This window comes from Anser brachyrhynchus, assembly GCF_964034855.1.
Source record: "Anser brachyrhynchus genome assembly, chromosome: 20".
In the NCBI taxonomy this organism is placed as follows: domain Eukaryota; kingdom Metazoa; phylum Chordata; class Aves; order Anseriformes; family Anatidae; genus Anser; species Anser brachyrhynchus.
The window spans coordinates 6082799-6102911 of NC_137713.1; the positions used below are offsets into that span (position 1 = coordinate 6082799).

At 62.6% G+C, this 20113-nt stretch overlaps 3 protein-coding genes across 3 annotated transcripts in view; all 3 read left to right on the top strand.

Moving 5' to 3' along the window:
• The first annotated feature begins 54 nt into the window (after positions 1-54).
• Positions 55-5027, top strand: RILP (Rab interacting lysosomal protein). The gene is made up of 8 exons (XM_080563410.1): positions 55-331; positions 669-792; positions 1105-1226; positions 1412-1603; positions 1726-1889; positions 2021-2143; positions 3884-3967; positions 4277-5027. The coding sequence occupies exons 1-8, from the start codon at positions 65-67 to the stop codon at positions 4428-4430; spliced, it is 1230 nt and encodes a 409-aa protein (XP_080419536.1). The 5' UTR covers positions 55-64; the 3' UTR covers positions 4431-5027.
• Positions 5028-5153: 126 nt separating this feature from the next.
• On the top strand, positions 5154-11404 carry SCARF1 (scavenger receptor class F member 1). The gene is made up of 12 exons (XM_080563399.1): positions 5154-5539; positions 5763-5974; positions 6668-6729; positions 6974-7075; positions 7180-7705; positions 8019-8237; positions 8329-8457; positions 8533-8636; positions 8756-8864; positions 8936-9060; positions 9164-9301; positions 9555-11404. The coding sequence occupies exons 1-12, from the start codon at positions 5531-5533 to the stop codon at positions 10523-10525; spliced, it is 2706 nt and encodes a 901-aa protein (XP_080419525.1). The 5' UTR covers positions 5154-5530; the 3' UTR covers positions 10526-11404.
• Positions 11405-13530: 2126 nt separating this feature from the next.
• SLC43A2 (solute carrier family 43 member 2) overlaps positions 13531-20113 on the top strand; it is a 31995-nt gene continuing 25412 nt past the window's right edge. The window contains exons 1-2 of the mRNA XM_080563422.1: positions 13531-13683; positions 15603-15810. Of these exons, the coding sequence (XP_080419548.1) occupies positions 15651-15810 (160 nt within the window). The 5' untranslated portion in view covers positions 13531-13683; positions 15603-15650. The remainder of the gene's footprint in view (positions 13684-15602; positions 15811-20113) is intronic.

A 20113-nucleotide genomic window follows, 5' to 3' on the forward strand; every position in this document is an offset into this window, starting at 1 on the left:
ACGGGGCGGGACGGGGCGGAGCGAGCGCGGGGCCCGCGTCCGGTGGCGGCGACGGTGGCGGCCGATGGCGGAGCCTCCGCGGGGCTCAGAGCCCCTGTGGCAGACGCCTCCGGGCCGCTTGGCCCCGCCGCACGTCTACCGCATGGCGAGCGCGTTGGGCGCCGAGCTGCGCCGCCTCTCGGGCCGCTTCGGGCCCGACGCCGTGGCCGGGTTGGTGCCGCCAGTTGTGCGGCTGCTGGAGTTGCTGGAGGCGCTGGTGGCCCCGGTGGCACCGGTGACACCGGCGGGGTCCGAGGGTGAGGCGCCGCCGGCCGGGCAGCAGGACGCGGAGGTGAGCGGGGTGCCGATGGGATCCCCGGGGGGAAGCGGTGACCTGTCCCCGGTCCCCTTCCTGGTGGCGCCCGGCCAGGGGCCCTTTGGCCCTCTGGGGAGGTGCTGACCCCTCTGCTATGTCCCCGAGGGCAGGTGGCTGGCCTGGCCCTTCTTCCTTCATGGGTCCCCTCCGTGGTGGCGTTTGTCCTTGCGGGATTCCCCTGGGGGATGCTGCTGTCCCCTTGGGGTTGGCTCACGCCCGGCTGTGTCCTGTCCCCCAGCCCCTTGGGGTGGCTCAGACCAAGCTGTCCCCAGCCCCCGGGGGCGGCCCTGACCCCGCTGTCCCTGTCCCCCAGGACCTGGAGCAGAGGCTGTGGGAGGCCGAGCGCCGGGAGCGGGCCCTGCGCGGCCGCCTGGCCCACCTGGAGGAGCAGAACCAGCAGCTCCTGGGGCAGCTTGCCGAGAGCCAGTCCCAGGAAGGTGGGTGTCCCGGCGGGCTCGGGGTGCCCTGCCACCACCGGCTGCCCCTGCCCTAACAGAGAGCACCAGTGCTGGCTTGTGTGAGCCACAGGACCCCTCAATCCCCTGATTTTAAGCACGGGTGAAGGGTTTGGGACAAAATATGCCTTGCGTGGGCTGGGAGGAGCTCGTGCCAGGGAGGTGGAGGCGCCCGCAGGCTCTGGGATCCAAAGGGGTGCCAGAGGGTGGTGGGGACGGACGCAGGGTGGCAGCACGAGGGTGTCCCTGGGTCCCCGGAGCTGCTCACGCCCGTTCCCCCACGCCTGGGCGCAGACAGCATGGCGCGGAAGGAACGAGAGGTGATGCTGCGGCTGAAGGAGGTGGTGGACAAGCAGCGGGACGAGATTCGTGCCCAAGCCCACGAGATCGTCTGCAAGAGCCGGGACACGGAGGCGGTGAGTGCGGGGGAGCTGGAGGGCGTGAAGGGCCTGGGGACCTGCTTCCATGTCCCCTCCCCGGGGCCGGTGGCACGAGCCTGCTGGGGCAGATGCCTTTCCCACGCCGTGCAGGCGCTGGTGGCCCGGGTGGCGGCCGAGCGGAGCCGTTGTGCCTGACTTTGTGGCTGCCGTGGGCTTTCCAGCTGCAGGAGCAACTGCACCGCTTCATGTCCATGAACGAGGACCTGCGTCACAAGGTGGCCGTGGTGCAGGCGCAGCTCAAGAGCGCGCTGGAGAAGAAGTCGGACCTGGAGGCCGTCGTGGTGCAAACCCAGAGGGAGATGAACAGGAGGAGCAGGGCTGCCTCCGAGGCACCGCAGCCAAAGCCCAGCCCGGTGAGCTGCTGCCCACGGGGGGGACTCCGAGCGGCCGAGGAGGGGTTGTTACGTGTGGCAGTGGGAGGTGAGAGCAGGGCTTTAGGGTCTGCGTCCCCCTGCTCACCCTCTCCGTCCCCCAGGAAGGAGAGCCGCTGCCTGACGAGGAGCCCCAGCCCCGGGCCGCGGGCAGGAGCCCCGCTCACTGCTGCTTCTCCAAGGAAGAGCTGCAGCAGATCCTGCAGGAGCGGAACGAGCTCAAGACCAACCTGTTCCTGGTGCAGGAGGAGCTGGCCTATTACCAGCGGTGAGCCTGGTGGCACGGGGAATCGAGCCGGGTGCCTCCTGTCCCCGTAGCATCCCTTGGCTGCTCCTGGCACCATCCAGGCAGGATTTCTTCGTGAGGCTCTCAGTTAACCACCACCTTCTCTTCGCCAGGGAGCTGCTGAATGAAGACAGAGTTCCCAGCTTCTTCCTGGATGCAATGAAGTCGACAATCAAAAGACAGAAAAGAAAAATCCGAGCCAAAATGCTGGGGACGGCAGAGGAGTCGGCGAGCAGGTGAGTCCGGCTGGTCCGAGGACAGGGAGGTCTGAGCGGGGTGGATGCCGGCCGGCTTGGTGCTTCCCTGCGCTGTGACACCTTGCAAGGGAACTCCCCGGGGCTCCCTGCTTCGTCCCTGCCTGCTTCCAGAGATCAAAGGTTTATTGTCTGCGCTTGATGTCTCGCTCTGGCTCAGCCCTGGGAGTGCTGCAGGGGCTGGGCTCTTCTCTGCCGCCGCTCGCATGCCCCTGTCACCCGTCACACGCCTGCTCCATGGCCGAGTGCCTCTTGTGCCTGCGTGGATGGTGGCGGTGCTGGGACCACCGGGCTGGTCCCTGCGCTGTGTGGTTGGAGGCCACCCAGCAGAGAGCCCTTGAAGGTGACGGTAGACGTGTTCCCTGGAGGCTCTGCCAGACGTTTGTGGGCAGTGTTGGCTCCAGCAGACTCCTCGCCACGGGGAAGGACCCTCCTGAGCACCAGCCCTGCTCGAGGCAGGGGGCTAAGCCTGCGCTGAAGCTGCTCTGTGGCATCGGGGGGACGCATGGGGACGTATCTCACTGGCTTTCGGGGCTTCAATAAAGGTCTGAAGGGGGCTGAGCTCTTCTGTGCCATTGAAACCTGCTGCTGCTGCTTGCACTGGGGGCTCCTGGCAGGGGGGGTTGTACAACCTGGAGCAGCCCGAGAGTGCTCTGGGGCTGGAGCTGAGGCTCCCAGCATGGCCACTTCCCAGCTCTGGCAGCCCTCATCAGTCCTGGCTCTGCTGCTCAGGCAGGAGGAGGTGGCTGGTGCTGCTCGGAGCTCCGGGGGCTGGGAAGGGCAGGGATGCTCTCGGTGCTCCTGGCTGGGACCTGCCGGGCCAGGCCGGTCAGGGTAGGGATGGGTCCTCCCCACCTATCCGAAACCTTTCTGTGCAACCTGCAGTGCCCTTGGAGAGGCAGAACGGGATTTTCAGGAGCACGGGGGTTCCCCCAGCTCCGCACAGCTTGTTTTTCCTCCTGCTAAAAATGCTGCTCGCTTGCGTGCTCGGGGGAGCTGCCTGCTTTGCTCGCACGCTGCCACCGGACAGCTGCCACCATGCACTGCCCTGCAGTCCTCTCCTGGGGGTCACCCCCTGTCCTGCGGGGCCTGGCTGGTCCCCATCACGTCGCCGAGCTGTAGCTGGTGGCGCCCCTGAGACCGCATTCAGCTGGCACAGACCCTGGGTGGGCTGGGGGCTGCGCAGGGCTGGGGACGTCCCCCCGGCACCCAGCCAAGGCAGCAGCAGTGCCCACAGGTCCCTTGAGCGGCGTGCCAGGTTTAGCTGCCTACGGACTTCGGCGTGGGCTGCAGCTCTGCTGCCGCGGCCATGTCGGACCAGCGTCTGCTGACCAAGCGCTGGGTGTTTGGAGCTGATATCCGAGAGCTTTGGGGGCTGAGGTCACGGTGCTGGGGCTGTGCTCGCCGTGAAATGTGGCTGGCTGTGGGATGCGAGCGTTGCTGTGACTGGGTGCCAAGGGCTCGGAGAGCAAGCGTGGGATGGAGCGGGCTGGGAGCAAGAGGAAAAGATGGGTGCCTTCCCGCCAGGCAGTGATGGAGACCCAAAATAAGACAGAAAATGCCAGGAGGGCTCTCCCTGAGCTGCTCCTGTGGCACAGCCAGGGCAGAGGAAGCGGTGGCTGCCTGTTACGTATGGTGCTGGGGCATGGCGGGTGCCTCGGGGGCTCTGGTGCTCGCCATGTGTGGCTCAGCTGGGTTTTTGTCCCTTCCTTTGTGCTGCAGCGAGGAAGACGAGGGCTCCTGGCTCCCGGCTCGCAGCGCAGACTGTGTGGATGGTCAGCCTCCCGAATCCAAAATCAGGAGCTTGTAAGTTCACTCCAATGTCAGGCGCTGGCGGGGACAGGTGGCTCTGCCAGCAGGGAGCAGGTTTTGGGCTCAGCCGTGGACCCAACGCTGGCTGGGCTTGGTGCCTGCCCTGGGGTGCTGCCACAGAGCAGGACTGCTTGGTTCCTGGGGGATTTATCTTTCCCTGGGCAGGCAGAGACCCTGCTGCCTCCTCGGGGCTGCCACGCATTCGGGGGGGCTCGCAGCCAGGCATGCAGAAGGGCGGCTGGGATCCGGCCGCTTCCCTGGGAAGCTCTCCTCCCTCACACCCCTTATCTGCTCTCTCTGCAGCTTCGGGCTGTGGTATCAGGGCAGCAGCAAAGACCCCCCCGCGCCCAGCTGCTCCGGAGCCTGGGAAATCATCGACTCGTCCGACACGAAGCTGGAGACGGTGGGAGAGAGCGAGCGGGCGGCCGGCCCGCACAGAGCGTCGCCGCCCCTCTGACCCCGCTGGAGCCGGCACCGCCAGGAGCCGCGTGGGCACGGGGCAGTGGGGGGGCTCAGCCAGCACGGGGCAGCTCAGCACCCATGGGTGCTGCTCCGCGCTTCTCCCTGCTTGTAGCTCGGTGGGTGCCCGCTCCCCACTGCACTGCAGCACCCCATGGTGGGCACAGCCCAGGGGCCCCGTTGCCGGATCCTGCCCTGCCTTGGGTATTTTCCTTCCCCTCTTTCCGACCGTGCCTCCCCGTATCCCTGCAATGTGAAGAAGGAGGAAGAGTGCCCGGGCTGGATGGGCACTGTCCTGCGGGTGCCCGCGCCGGGCTGAGCACGCTGCACTGGTGAGGGCTGGGTGTCCGGGTGCTCTGGCGCTCAGGAGCCGTGGGGCTGCGGCGCAGCGAGTGCCCCTCCTGCACGTATCCGACGCGGGGTGAATCATTTTTGTACCGGGAGTTGTTCCTGCTGCTGGCAACTGGAAAACTTTGGCAATCCCTGTGCTTGTGGGGGCACAGCCTTCCCGTGGGCCGGGTAATTCCTCAATCTAGAACTGGAGTCAGAAATAAACGGGGCGCTCGTCCCTCCGGCGAGGCACCCGCTGCAACCGTTGCTCTGTCTTTGCTTTGGAAGGAGCCTGGGGAAGGGTTTTGGGAGCCGTTCCCCAGCGAATCTGCGGCTTTTTGTGTGCTGGTGCAAAGGGCTGCGGCCTGCTGCACGGTGCCAGAGCCCCTACGGGGGGGCTGGCTTGGGGACAGTGGCAATGGGCTGTGCTCCAGCCACCCCAAATGGCCAGCGGGTGACCTGCGATGGCAACTGGGGCTGCTCGGGCACAGCGCCGGGTGCGGAGGAGTTAAATCCTGCGTGTTGGGGGGAGCACCACGCTTGCAGCCTGGATTCCACCCCCCTGGCCGGCCAGGCTTGGGTAGGAAAAAGGTGTTTCCTGTGCATCTGCTGACACAAAGCTCCTGGGGAGGCGGGCGGTGGGACGGTGGCCAGTGGTGGCCGCAGGCCCTGGCCCCCGGCTGGTTCAAAGGGCAGCCTGGGGCCCGCCGTGTGCCCAGGGGGACGTGGGGACCCCGGGGGGACAGCAGGAGGAGAGGCGGCAGACGGATGCCTCAGGTGGGGTTGGGGACGTCGGCCGAAGCAGCTTTGGGGGGCGGTGGAGCAGGTGAAGGGGAGATGCTGGGTGGGCGCCCTGCCCCGCGTGGGGTGCTGAGTCCCGGGCTGCCCGTTTTTTTGGCAGCGAGGGCCAAAAATAGCCCGCCCGGTGGCATTCCCGGCTCCTTCCTTCCCTGCGCACCCCTGACGTGGGATCGGGGCGCCTCCTCCCGCGTTTCCTCAGGAAGAAACCCAAGGCTGGCGGGAGGAAGAGGCCGAGCCGCGGGAGAGGGACGGGACGGACGGACGGACAGAAGGACAGACACAGCCTCGGCGCTCGCGCCCCGGCACGATGGCGAGCGCCCGGCCGCTGCTGTGCCTGCAGCTGTGGCTGTGGGTGCAGGGCTCTGCCCAGGAGCTCGACCCCGACGGCAGGAACGTCTGCAAGGTGGACAGGTGGGTGCCACCGCGTCCCCGGGACCCTTGGGTGGCGGCAGGGTGGGATCCTCGGTCCGGCCTTCCATGGACGGAGAGCTGCAGCCTGGTGCTGCGTGGGCACAGGGAGCAGGACGGTGCTGGGGGGCTCCAGGCCCCCAAATCCCTTCCCCGTGGGGTTATTTCTCACGTACCAAGAGAGCCTGGGGGCAACGGCGGGGTTTTGGGAGCGTTGGCAACACTTCTAACGCTCACCAGGCCAGAAATGTCATGGGAGCAAATCCTAAATGGCGTTTGGAGGCAACATCCCTGCCCCTTTGCTGCTACGTTGCCCCTCCCGTTGATCTCTCCATCAACGCCATGTCTTGGTGCCTTTTTTTGGGGTCACCAGCACAGTTCTGAGCCTCTCCCAAAGCATCAGGGCCCTGGTTGGGCTCCGTAGCCATGGTGTCGGCAGCGCCGGGCGCGCCTGTCCCAGCACCAGCCCCGCGGCCCACGCTGGCTGCAGCGTCTTAAATTTCCTTCTATTTTCCCGGCTTCCTTCCGGAGCAAAGCCCCCGGGGCCTCGCGGCTTCCCCGTGTGCGAGGCCGAGCCCCGGGGGGGGAACACCCCGCTTTAGCTTCGTCTTAGCCAAAGCCCTGAAGCTGAACGCAGACATACCCGGCCTTGGTCCCCCCCCAGTCCCCAGCTGATGTCCCCTCTCTGTCCCACAGCCCCCCCGCGGGCCTGGCGTGCTGCCCCGGCTGGAAGCAGGAAGGGCGGGAGTGCACGGCTGGTAAGCCATCGATGGATGACACCCAAAATCCTCGTCCCACGCTCGGCTGGAAGTTTTCTCCATGCCATTGGCCCTGCGGCGCCTTGGGGAGCCCCCGGCCATCCACCGAGCGTGGGGAGCGGGGTGCTGATGGTGGGGAGGGGGATGCCAGCCCCCTGCGGGTGGGCTGGGGGTGCGGGAGGTGGTGGGGACCACGCGTGGTGGCACCCCGGTGGGGATGGCACACGCTGATGTGCCCCGACAGCGCTGTGCGAAGGGGAGGACACCTGCGGGCCGGACGAGGTGTGCGTGAAACCCGGGCTTTGCCGCTGCAAACCCGGCTTCTTCGGCGCAGACTGCAGCTCCCGTGAGTGCTCCCCGCCTCCTCCAGCCTTCCCCGGGATGCTGGGAGGGCTTCCCTGTGATCCCCCCCTTCCTCCTCCTGGCTTTGCTGTCTCCTTCCCCCCGCAGGCTGCCCCGCGCAGTACTGGGGCCCCGACTGCAAACAGCGGTGCCCGTGCCACCCTGGCGGGACGTGCGAGGCGGCGAGCGGGCGCTGCACCTGCGACCCCGATCGCTGGGGCGAGCTGTGCCAATTCCCCTGCCAGTGCGGGCCCCACGGCCGCTGCGAGCCCCTGACCGGTGCCTGCCGCTGCGAGCCGGGCTGGTGGTCCCCCAGCTGCAAGAAGCAGTGCCAGTGCAACGCCGCCAGCTCGCACTGCGACCCCCTCAGCGGGCACTGCCGCTGCCTGCCGGGCTGGTGGGGCAGGAGGTGCAGCTTCAAGTGCTCCTGCAACCTCTCGCCCTGCGCCCAGGAGACGGGCAAGTGCGAGTGCAAGGCTGGGTTTTGGGGGCCGGCGTGCCAGCGGCGCTGCGACTGCTTGCACGGCTCCTGCAACCCCCTCACCGGGCACTGCAGCTGCGTCCCCGGGTACCAGGGAAGGAGCTGCCGGGAGCCCTGCCCGGCGGGGAAATACGGGTCTCAGTGTGTGCACAGGTGAGCAGGGGGAAAATCGATGGGGGTGTGTCCGTCCCTTTGGCTGGATGGGGAGATATGTTGGGGAGGGGGAGGTTCGAGCAGCCCCGGTTGGGTGCAGCATTGGCGTCGCCCCTAAAAAAGTAGAGGAAAGCTCTGGTGTCATCCCTAAATCTGGCCATCCTCAGTACCGTGCCCCAAGGCAGCATTTATCCTGCTCGGCTCCTGCCCTGCGGCATCTCCCTGTGGCCCAAATCGATGCTGCCGTGGGGCAAAACCCCGTGTTTTTTTGGGGGGGGGATGCCGAGGCCTCGCCACCCCTATGCCCGTGCAGCTGCGGGAGCTGCAAGCGCAGCCAGCCCTGCTCGCCCGTGGACGGCTTCTGCCTGGCGTGCCAGCCCGGCTGGAACGGGACCCTGTGCAAGGAGCGCTGCGCCCCCGGCTTCCACGGCGAGGGCTGCCTCCAGCCGTGCCCCCGCTGCCGGCACGGGGACGCCTGCGATGCGGAGACCGGATCGTGCCTGCACTGCGAGCCCGGCTGGATGGGACCCAGGTACCCCCCGCTGCCCCCTGGGTGCAGGATGCGGCCGTGGGTCCTGGCGGGGGTCCCGGCACCCTGACGCCTCCTTGCTTTGTCTCGGCAGCTGCAACAGCTCCTGCCCCGCGGGCACCTTCGGGGACGGATGCCAGCTCCTCTGCCCCGAGTGCGTTTGGGGGAGCTGCGACCCTGTGTCGGGTGCCTGCCTCTGCCAGGCCGGCTACTGGGGACCCAGGTAATGGGGGGAGCAGGGCAGGGCCGGGACCCCCCGTCCCCGGGGGCATTTCCCCTCCTTTCTTCTCTCTTTCAGCTGCAACGACACCTGCCCGGAGGGGTATTTTGGCGCGAACTGTTCCTCCCCGTGCCAGTGCTCCCGAGGGCCCTGCCACCCCGTGGGGGGCGACTGCATGCTGAGTAAGAGCAGCCTCACGTTTATTCCTCCATCCAAACGAGGAGGGTCCGCAGCATCCTCGCCAGGGATGGGGATGTCGGGGTGCAGCCACGGACACCCCGATCCCTTTTTTCCCATTTAGGTCTGGACCGCGGGGCTCTGGCCGCTGCCATCCTCGTCCCTCTCCTCCTGCTGCTGCTCTGCGTCGTCTGCTGCTGCTGCAGCGCCGGCCCCGCAGACGCTAGAGACAGGTGGGTGTGCAGGGGCCCCTTGCTGCCAAACCCCGTCCCTTTTGTGCCTTCATGCTCCTGTCCCTGTGCAGGGCGGCCGTGCCGGACGACGACGTGGTGGCCAGGATGAAGCACCACGTGCAGGGGGTGCTGGCGAACCTCAGCGCTATGATGCCCTGCTTTTCCCTGGGCGGCTACAAACTTCCCAAAGTCACAGGTGAGGAAAACGGAGCTGCCGACAGCCCTTTTGCGGGGGGATCCCACGGGGCGGGTGATGCTCTGTGCCCCCAGACCTCAGCCTGTCGTCATCTCGCCCCCAGTTTCCCACCACGACGCAGAAATCCCCTTCAACCCCAGTTTCATCGAGTCGCCCTCGGCCGCCTGGGTTTCGGACAGCTCCTTCTCCTCCTTCGACACTGACAACGAGGGACCCGAGTACTCCGTCCCTCCCAGAGAAGGTGACCCACGAAGCTGCGCCTCCTCTCCCCGCAGCCTTTCCGCACTGCCCTGACCCCATCCCACCCTTTTACAGTCCTTGGGCTTCCCAAGGATGCTGGGCGCAGCCTGCCGTTATTTTTATTCCCTCACTTCCCTCTCCCCAAGGACGAGCCGAGGCCGTGCTTGGACTCGTGCGCTGGGACGTGCCCGACGTGGGCACACCCCTATTGCAGCAGCGTCCCGAGCCCTGAAGCTCTCCCCCTTCTCCCGCAGGTGTCCCGCTGCTGGAGGGCACCGAGCTGCAGGATGGGGCCTCCCCCCCCGGCGAGGCGCTCCCGGACCCGGCTGCCTTCAGCTCCGAGGACGTCTCGCAGCCCTTCGCCATCCCCCGCACCTCCAGCATCGCCAAGGCCAAGCGGCCTTCCGTCTCCTTCGCCGAGGGGACGAAATTCGGTGCGGCGGAGACCCCAAGCCCCGGGAGGAAGCCCAAGACCCCGTGGGGGGCGGCCAAGCTGTCCCCCACATCAGGGGACACAGGGGACGAGCCCCCCGCTGAGCAGCCGGCCAGCGATGGCTACGAGAGCCCCGATCCCCTCGCCAAGGGGGAAGAAAGCCACCGGCCATCGCCCCGGGCCACCCCGGGGGGCCGCCGGCGGGTGGTCTCCGGCACCAGGCATGTGGCCCAGAGGGTGGAAGCCCTGGAAGCGGCCGCCAAAAGCGGCAGCTGGGACGCGAAGGGGAAGGAGCCCAACGTCACCACCATCTATATGATGGTGGGAACGGCCGGGCAGGACCCCAAAGCCGAGGGCGGTGGCGAGGGACCGGTCCAGGCCGTGCTGAAGCGGCTGGGGAGCCTGCCGAAAGGCAAGTGGGCCGCCAAGGAGGATCCCAAGGTGCGGAGGAGCGTCGAGGCCATCCAAAAACCACCCCGCCGGGCCCTGGCGCAGCGCAGGGACTCGGCGAACGGCTGCAAGCAGAGGGAGAGCGTCCCGGGGGCTGCAGGTGAGCAGCGCCCCGGCAAACAGCAGCACCTCCCCGGGAAGAGACGGTCCTTCCCGCTGGCATCGGCCCCGCTGAAAGGCTCCGGGGCTCAGGATGGGGCTGGCGACGCCATGGAGAGGGGCAAAAGCCTGGAGGTGGCCCTGAGCCTGGAAACGAAGGGCCAGGCTGCCCCCGAGGAAGAGCCCAAATACGAGACCGTGAGCGGCAGCGAGGATGCGCCGGCCGCCCCTGCGGCCACCTGAGCCCCCGGCTCCGTCCCGCCCTGTGGCTGGGGGCAGCGGGGACCTGCGGGACCCCGCTAGGTCGGTCCCAGCCTGTGGGAGCCAAGGTCCCCCCCGAGTGGGGGGCTGGACACGTGGAGCCTTCCCGTTATCCCCCTTCCCTTTCCATCACCCAGGACCCCGACTGTGAGATGGGTGATACTGAGAGCCGCAGCCCCAGCGGCTCACGGTGCTTCGGGGCTGTTTTCCGCCCCCTGCATCCCACGGGCCCCGTTTTGTGGTTGCTGGGGGGAGCGGGATGCAGCGGTGGCACCTTCTGGCTCTCCCTTCAGAGACCTCAGGTGCTGCCACTCGCTGTCTCTCGCTGTAAAGGTGCTTCTCACTGGAGGGGATTATTTTACGGAGCTCTGCTGGGCGAGACGATGGGCTGCCGCGAGCGGCTTCTGCAAAAATTAATTTTAGCTGCTTATCTTGAAAGATGTCTGGGTCTGCGGGGGGGTTATCTGTGCAGCTCTGGCTTTCACAGCTCTGGCCGCGTGGGTTTCTGTGTTAGAGGCACGGCGCGTGAAACGGGATGGGGCACGGCACCGGCTCGGTGCGCGGCCCTGAAGCACCGTAAGACGCCACGCTGCGCTCATCCACGAGCAGAGCAGGGCCGTGAGCATCGCCTTGTGCACCAGTAGCTGCGCTGGCCCCAGTAAGGACAGAAACCAGGTGGAAAATGGCATTTCCGAGGGAGCCCTGTGTCTGTCGGTGGGCACAACGGCTGCTCGAGGAGCCGGAGGATTCGCAGCATGAGCTGGATTTAGATGCATCTAGGTGGTAGCACTGCTGTGTGTATTTCTCTTCTTTTGAGGGGCATGAAAGCCTCTGACTGGAAATTAAATGTTACCAAAGAAACGTGGTTGCCCAGCTGCTCTCCAGATTGAAGATACGGCCAGAAATGTTCTCTGAAGTAGGGGAATGCCTCTACCTTTAGGCTTTTGTTTTATATCTTAATTTTCTAAGTGATGGAGAGAGCAGGGCCGAGGGGGTGTGGGGTGGGCTGGGCGCACACACGTCTCAGGTTGAGTTTCCGCATGCGGACCCCGCTCTAGCACTGCCCGTTTTGGGTTCGGGGCGTTTTGCTTTTTCTCCTTTTCCTTTTCACGGGAGCATCTCCCCAGGGGGAGCCACCCGCTCCCCACGATCATGCACGGGGGTTTCCAGCTTGCAGCCCTCCTCCGCTGCGGGGTCTCTGCTCTGCACCACCACAAGTTGGGGAAGGCGAACATGTCCGTCCTGGTGGCCAAGGGAGGAGCAGACACCTCGCCGGGCTGTGTCCTGCTTTTCCAACCTGTCCCCAGATGGGGACCCCGGGGACCACCGCCGGAGCCCACCGCAGACCCCCGGTGAGGCCGGGCAGGAGCTGTCGCCTCCCTTCCAGCCTCCCCTGTCCTTGGCTGGTTTGTGTAAACGCCTCTCTGTGCCAGTGCTGTGCTTCGCTGTCCCTTTAGCTTTTATTTTTTTTCTCTCCACGATGTTTACTCATTCCCCGGGTGTCTTTACAGAGGGCAGCAGATCTCCTGAGAGCTTCTTTTTGCCTCCTAGCGTAGGCAGACAGAGCCCCGCGGCGCTCTCAGCTTCCCCTAGGCCCTCGAGGTCTCCGCAGGCCTCGTGCCCTCCCGGCCTTCCCTTACGGCCACCAGGCACCGCACCGGCCCCGGCTGTTTTGTTTTCCTCGGGATTTTTTCTCTCTGTTTGCTTTGGCCGAACGCCCTGCCCTGCCGCTGCGATGTTCCACCCGAGGCCGAAGGCTCTCCTCTCCCACCCGTCGCAGCGGTGCGCGTCCGTCTCTCCGGACCCTCCATGTCTGCACCCTCAGGCTCCACCTGTCGGGACCCTCAGCCTCTACGAGTCCCCCAGAGCCCTTTCCCTGCCCCAAGCGCCGCCGTGGGCTCGCTCGGCCACCAAAACGGCCCCACGGTGGCCAAACCCCTGGGTGGCCGCGGTGCAGGAGCGAGCCGACGGGCGATGGCTCGGCGTTGGGAGCCGGCGCGGCACGGCCCTGAAAATTCATCTAACGGGGCGCGAGGCAGGGCCGGGCCCGACCGGGGCTCGACGCCGTGCTCCTCATCCTCGCGCCGCTTCTGTCACCGGCACCCGGCTCCACGGCCCCGTGGGCACCGGGGGCTGCAGGGCCCCGAGCCCCCCGGTGCGCGGGAGGGGAGCGTGCGGCAGGGCCGCATCCTGCACCTGTCACCCATCTCGGGTCTTTAGTTTTAATATTCACGTTAATATTGACTTTGATGGGTTTTTAATGTGTAATGTTAACGTTAATATTGCGATATTAATGTTAATATTGATTTTAAATTTTTAATGTTTAATATTAATGTTAATATTACGATATTAAAGTTGGTTTTAATGTTAATCTGAATGCTAATTTTCACGCTAACGTCCATTTTAGGGTTAATAATAATTAGAACTTTAAATTTTTAATGTTAGCGTCATTTTTTAACTTCTAACATTAATTTTTTAATTTTAACGTTATTTTTTAAATTTTTAACCTGAGGTTTTAATTTTAACCTTACTCTAATTTTTAATTCTAACCTTATTTTAATTTTATTTTTTAATTGCAATTTCATTTATTAATTTTATTTTTTAATTGCAATTTCATTTATTAATTTTAATTTTTAATTGCAATTTCATTTATTCATTTTATTTTTAGTTGTAATTTCATTCATTAATTTTTTTAAATTTAATGTTATGTACTAATTTTATTGCTTAACTTTTATTGTTTATTTTTTAACATTTAAATTTTCATTTTAATTTTTAATTTTATTATTATTTTTTAATTTAAACTGTTCATTTTTATTTTTTTTAATTTAATTTTATTTTTCCCCCTTCCCGGAAAGCTTCGCGGGTGCCTCGGCTCTGCCCCCCCCCCCCCCCCCCCCCCCGTGCATGACCCCGGGGCGCTCCGTGCGCATCGCGCTCCCCGCGCCGCGTTCACCGGGACCGGCCCCGGGGGGGGGCACCGGGGACACCGGGGGGGGGGGGCACCGGGCCCGGCACGTGCCCCGGCGGCTCGGCCATTGGTCGTGGCGGCGGCCAATGGGCGGCGGCGGCTGTTTGCTGCGGAGGGCGGATAAAAACACCGGGGGGAGCGCGGCGGCGCCGAGCGGCGGAGCGGGGCCGGGGTGAGCGGCAGCGGGCCGGGGGCGGGCGAGGGGGGGGGAGGGGATGCTCGGGGTGGGGGCGATTTTAATTTTTAAAATTTCATTTTTTATTTTTATTTTTTAAATTGTATATTTAATTTTTTAATTTTTATTTATTTTTTTAATTTTCATTTTCATTTTTCCATATTTTTACGCCTTCGTATTTTTCTGCTTTTTCCCCGTTTCCCCATTTTTCTGCTTTCGCATTTTTGCATTTTTTTTTTTTCCCTCTTCGTTTTCGGCCGGATGCAGAATGGGGTTGCGTTAAGGGCTTTGGGGACAGCGGGCGTACCAAGGGGGGGGGGGGTTGCGCTGGGGGTGTTGGCTTGCACGGGGTGCCCCCCTCGGGGTGGTGCTGGGGGCACAGAGAGGTGCAGCCGGGGGGGGGGGGGGGGAGTGTGGGGAGAGCGGGGTGGGGTTAGCATCAGTTTGGGGGTAGCGGGGTGAGAAGGGTTTTTTTGGGGGAGGTTGGGAAAAGGGGCGTATGGGGGGATTTATGCTGGGAGGGGTGCTGGAGGGAGAGGGGGCTCCTCGCTGGGGGGGGACCAGGGGGTGTGGGAGCGATCCGTGGGCAGGGAGCGGGGTGAGCAGGGCACAGGGGGTTTTTTGGGGGGAGTGGGGTGCATGGGGGGGCTTTGTAGGGGCTGAGCAGGGTGAGCGGGGGGCTTGGTGGGGGCAGAATGGGGTTCCCCAGGGGCGTTGGGCAAGGGGGGGCTGCGGCACGGAGAGGAGCGGGGCTGGGGGCGGTGGGCGCGCGGGTGCACGGGATGAGGAAGAGGAGGCGTGGAGGAAGCACGTCCGGGCTGCGCTGGGGGCAGCGGGCCTGCGCGCTGCCTGGGTGGGTGGGTGGGGGGCTGTGGGGGGGCTGCAGGCTGGCTCCAGGGGCAGGGGGCTCTCTCTCTGCGGCAGCCTGGGTGGCTGCAGGGTGGCCCTGTCCTCCTGGCACCCTTGTAGGGGGCTGGAAAGCAAGGGGGTGGTGGCACCTTGGCCCCGTGGAAAGCCCGAAGACTGTCTCGGGCAGCCCGCTTATTTCCCCATAGTGCTTGATCATGGCATGGTTTGGGGTGGGAAAACCCAGCTTGTCTAAAATGGCCACTTGCCGTATGAACCCAGGGGCGTCCCCGCACCTCGGGGCTCCCCCAGCCAAACCAGGTTTGCTCCTATATTTGCTGCCGCTCGCTCTCGTTGGCCGCGGGGACCGGGACAGGTGGAGCTGGAGCTGTTAATCCAGCCGCAGCATCCGCGGGGCGGCACGTGCACGGCATGGGCTGTCCCCGGCCAGCCATCTGCAGGGCTAGCATGGGGCAGGATGCGTCCCACCTTGCTCCCGGTCGGGTGTTTGGCAAAAAGGGGCTCCTTGGTGAGCTGCCTGCGGTATGAACATGTATAGGGGCAACACTCACGGCCGCTTTCCAGGGCAGATCCGTGCCTCCCGTGGGGCAGAGCAGAGCTGGTGGGTCCCTACAGCTCCTATAGGGCTGCCTCCCCGCTCCCAGCCTCTGCCCCAGCAGCAGGAGGTCAGGGTGCTGGGGCAGCTCCCGGCTCTGCACGTGCTTCCCTGCAAACGGGCTGCGATGGGGGAGCAGGCTCTGGGCAGGGGATATTTGCTGTGTTTTCATACCTGTTGCTCGGGAGGTGGAACGGAGCCCTTGAGCGCTCCTCTGGCACACGGTGCTGGCGCTGGAGGGGCTGCACCAAGGGCACCCGTGCTCCCCCTTCCCTCCGGGGCACCTGGCAAGCCGCTGCCTGCATAAATGAGCTTTACACCCGAGTGCCTTTCATTCATCGGGCAGGCTTATTGCCTTCCTGCGAAACGCCCTCTTTTTAAACTTTTTTTTTTTTTTTTGCACTCTCCTTGAGCAGCCTGTGCCACATCCGTGACCTCTCCTGTCATTGTTCAGATCCCTGCAGGCTGAGACTCTGGACGAGGGCACCCTTCCCACGTAGCAATGGCACCCACGCTCGCCACCGCCCACCGCCGGCGCTGGTGGATGGCGTTCACGGCCATCATCGAGAACCTGTTCTTCTCCGCCGTCCTGCTGGGCTGGGGGTCCCTGCTCATCATGCTGAAAGCAGAAGGGTTTTACTCCTACCTCTGCCAAGAGTCGGGTAAGGATGCTCTGAGGACCTGGTGGCTCCCAAGATGGGTGAAAAGGTGGCTGCTGAGGTTTGGTGGCGTGGTTCCCTGCCTCGGGGTGGTGTGGGCTGGGGTAGAGGGCTGGGATGTGCGTCCCTTTCCTAAAATGAAGGCATCCTTGTGATGGTGCGATGTGCCTGTGGTTGCTGCTGCTTTGCGGGGTGAACGGAAAAGGAGCCTCAAAGATCAGGTCCAGTTTTCCTGGACAGCCTCTTCCTCTTGGCCTTGAGTCCTGCCTCTGCTCGGAGGCCTGGCTGAGCGCTGCAAGGGAAGGCTGGTGCGGCCCCGTGGGTGCTGGGGGACGGTGAATGGCTCGTGGGGAGGGCTCGTGCGTGCTGCTGGGTGGGAAGGCTGGGATGAGGCCAGGAGGGGACCGGCAGAGCAAAGGGAGGCAGGAGCTGGGTGTCTGGGCTCTGGACAGAGGTGTGAGATAGATGAGATGGGAGGGTTGCACCGAGGGCTGGTGGGCGTGGGATGGAGGAAGAAGCAGTGAAGGGAAGGAGGTGGAAACAAGTGCATGGACCCAGGGCCATGCACCAGAGCCATACCTCAGTACGGCTGAGAATAGCGGGGGAAATCTGCGATGTGGGCAAATGACCTCCAAGCAGTGAATAGTTGTGATGATACTTTGGTTTTCCCCTCGCTTGTCGTACTTCTGTTTCATCAGCCCCGCTTTGTGTGCCTGTGGGTGGCTGCCTCAGTCTCGTAGCTGCACCTGGCAGGTTTTGGTTCTTGTCAGCTGTAGCGTGGCTGCTTCTTCTCCTTCCTGCCCTCTGCTCACAGCACGGTTCTTCCAAGCGTGTCCGCGTTGCTTACATCTCCAGCGGCCCTCCGGGTGACGCGAGGGAGCGTCCCCGGCAGCCGGACACTGTTTAGGAGACTTCAGGCCTAAAGAGGCTGTTGTGTTGTCACCAAGCCATGGCGACTTTGCCTCAGGCCAGTGTGAGAGGTCTCGTTAAACCCAGGTGGAGCTTTCTGCCACGGAGATAAAACACAAACACGCCAGAGCTGATAAGCAAACGCTGACTGCGGCTGAGAGCAGCCACTTTGCTATCGGTGCCCTGAGCTGTGCCCTGCTGACAGGAGCTGCACTTCGCTTCAGGCCCATCCTCCTGCTTTTTGCTTTGATTGCATTCGATTCGTCTGCCTTTGCCCCAAATCGGCGAGATTTGCGGTGGCTTCTCACCCTGGTTTGCCGTGCTGTGGTCTGGCTGCATCTGGGAGTGCCGGAGCCGCAGACCGCGGGGAGGAGGCGATGGAATCGCTGCCCCGGGGGCGATGCCTTTGTCCCAGCCTGTGCCCCCAGGCAGGGCGATTTAAACCCTGAAAAGAGGCTTAAGGAGTCAAACGTTCTCATTGTCCTCAAATACTGGCTCAAAAAATGGCTTGCCATGAGCCTTGAGGAGCAGTTCTGCCAGTTTCCATCCTTGCTTACTCATTTTCCTTTCTCTGTTGTCGTCCTTGCTGTAATAACCTCAGGGACGAGGTAGGGAAGAGCCATAGCTCCAGGCCTGGGGACAGCAGATGCCCTTGTTGCCGCAGGAGCCCTGACCGACCCCATAGGGCTTGGCACCGAGCTGCCTTTGACCCTTGCTGGGGTTAGGGTGGCCCAGCGGTTGCCTTTCTCAGCACAACCCATCGAATCATGCAGCTCTTGGCTGGAAGATGGGTGGAAACAAAGAAATTGTAACTAGTAGCCTTTGGGCACTTGTTGTTCCTAACGCCGCTGTGTGCATGTAAGTATTGCAAAAAAAAAAAAAAAAAGACTTTTCCGAATGAGCCAAAGGTTCTTGGCAGGGCTTTTTGTTTGTCAGCAAAAGCTCTGCACTTTGTGATGCCTTCCAACAAAAGAGAAAACTAGACCTTGTCCCTTCCGCAGGCTCTTCTCTGAAGGTAGCAGCAGCTGCCCAGAAAGCGGCTGCTGTTCACGACGGGCTCATGGTCTTCCTCGAGTCCCCCCACTTTTTTCCCCTTCTGCCCCTGGCTTCTGGCGCTGGGTTTCGCCCGTCCGCCCTACAACCACGTAGGGTCCTCTCGGTTGCACAAGAGCGGAGGTGGACACCTGGAAAAATCCCCATCGAAGCGGCAAATATTTTTAAAGCAGTTGTGCAAGAGGGTTTGAGTGGAGGGCTATGCTTGTTCCGGGTGGCAGACTTGACCACAGCGAGAGGTATGCTTGAAATTTGCTGACAAGGAATCTGGTGGTGGCACTTTGTTCCCATTTGAATTTTACTACACTACCACTTGGCCTTTAACCAACTGAAGCAGCATCTTTCGTTTGGCTCGAATGCTGATTCCGCGGTCTTTATCAGGATTCGGGCCTTATCAGCTGCTGGGGAACTTGATCTGGTCAGGGCCTCGTGCTGCTGCGATGATACTTGGATTGGGAAGCTCAAGGCTTAGGCATTTCTGAAGCACGTTTAAAGAGGGGGGGAAAAAAAAAAGAGTACTGAACTTGGTAATCTGCTCACAAAGAGCAAAGATAAGGAGCCAGAGGGACAGGGGACCTTCCTGTAAGACGGGGCTGTGGAAAACCGAGGAGGCGATAAGCTAATTCACCCAGCTCAGCGTAACACACCTGGACGGGGGCGAGGGAAGGCGCAGCCTCGCGGCCCTGTGGTACTTGAGCTAAACCCTGGGGCTGTGGTGGGGCCTCGGAGCCTGAAGGGCCCCTCGGGACTGGCGAGACGTGAGGAGGGCTCGTGGCGAGGCCGCGCACGCGACCCTGTAAACAGGAAAAAGCGTGAGCGTGGTAAAAGCTCGAGTTCGGCAGGAAGCTCGCTGCGCTGGTGTGCAGCTGTTGGCGGCGCTGGCTGGGGTGAGAACCGCTGCGGACCGAAACCGCAGCTGGGGTGCGACTGGGGGTTTAAATAACGCGGGGCTGGGGCTTCTCCGGGGCTCAGCGAGGTCAGGGAGGTGCGAGCGGAGGGAAGCCCGAACCCGTTGTGTTCGCAGCAGTGTAAAGCAAGAACATCTCCTCCCAGTTCCCAGAAGTATGACACCATCCTAAAAAGAGAAAACATGTTCTTATGTGGGCAGGCTGCGGATCAGTTGTTTGCACATGCATTTTGCTGTGATTTCTTAATTTTGTTTTCATTTTTTTGCCAGCGCTCCCAGACTTTGTCCCTGCTTTTTTTTTTTCTTCCTTTTTTTTTTTTCTTTTTTTGAAAATAAAAGAAAATATAAGAGGTAGGTGAAGCCACTCAGGCTGTGTCCTAGAGTTATTGCCGGGGCTGTCTCTCCTGCTCAGCTCAGGCTGATCCAAGGAACAAGATGAAAGGAAACCTGTGCCGGTGCGAGATGGCAGCCGCTCCTGAAAAAGCCAGGCTCATTCCTCAGGTGACCCGCTGTGCGCCTGGGATTCGGAGGGGTCAGCAAAGAGTAGTTAATGATTGACCCTCTCCTGAAACCTACAGCACTTCGTGTGGGAGAAAGGATGGCTTTAAACGTTCCTGGAACAGCCTGAACAAATCCCAGCGATGAGCTTGACATAAATGATTACCGAGGCAGCCTTCCTCTCACCTAAGCTCTGCCATTCTTTAAATAGTAACTCAAAACTACTAATTGGGCAGCAGAAATCCTGCTGCTGGCGGGGGGGAGCGCTGTAAAAACAAGCAGTGTGCTCTTGTAATCGCTGGTAAAGACTCGCAGCTCCTTCTGGCTGGTCGGTGAGACAGCGGGGAGCGTGCACGGACCCAGCCTGGGCTGCTCGTGTGCTCCGGTGGCACTCGTGCACGACGTCCAAGGTGGACTTGGCAGGAGGATTTGGGGAGGGCACAGCCCTCGGCACAGGGACAGCCTTTCCCCAAAGCGCTGCTGTGGACGGAGCCGGGCACGTAGGAGCTTTTCCCCGGCGTTGTGGCGTGCACTGATCTGGAACAGGATCTGAGCCGTGATTGAAGGAAACGGCTGTTTGCCGTAGCCTGGCGTGTTGGGTAGGTGAGCAGCGAGGCAGGTTCTCTGCCCATTAATCTCCTCCTGTCCATGTCACGCGCTGCCACTCGCTCCCCGTGCAGGTGACCCGCCGGCTCCCCGGCCAGGCACCTGTAGCCCCTCCAAAATCTTCTATTTGCGGCACCTCCCGGAGATTCCCCGGCCGAGGAGGTGCCAAGGGCCGCTCGAATCCTTTCCATTACGCCTCGCTGGATCTTCCCTTGTTGCTCAGGGGCTGCTGCTATTTTCGCAAACAATTTGTATTTCCACATAGCGCTGCTGCCTGGCCCCTCCTCGGAGCTGGCGGCGAGCAGCTGTAAACAAGGCGGTTGGTACAGGCAC

Coding starts and splice junctions, on each gene's coding strand:
- RILP (XM_080563410.1), top strand. CDS start 65: ATGGCGGAGCCTCCGCGGGGCTCAGAGCCCCTGTGGCAGACGCCTCCG. Junction 793..1,104: donor CGAGAGCCAGTCCCAGGAAG/GTGGGTGTCCCG, acceptor GCCTGGGCGCAG/ACAGCATGGCGCGGAAGGAA. Junction 1,604..1,725: donor CGCAGCCAAAGCCCAGCCCG/GTGAGCTGCTGC, acceptor TCCGTCCCCCAG/GAAGGAGAGCCGCTGCCTGA.
- SCARF1 (XM_080563399.1), top strand. Junction 7,706..8,018: donor GGGTCTCAGTGTGTGCACAG/GTGAGCAGGGGG, acceptor ATGCCCGTGCAG/CTGCGGGAGCTGCAAGCGCA. Junction 8,865..8,935: donor CCCGCAGACGCTAGAGACAG/GTGGGTGTGCAG, acceptor GTCCCTGTGCAG/GGCGGCCGTGCCGGACGACG.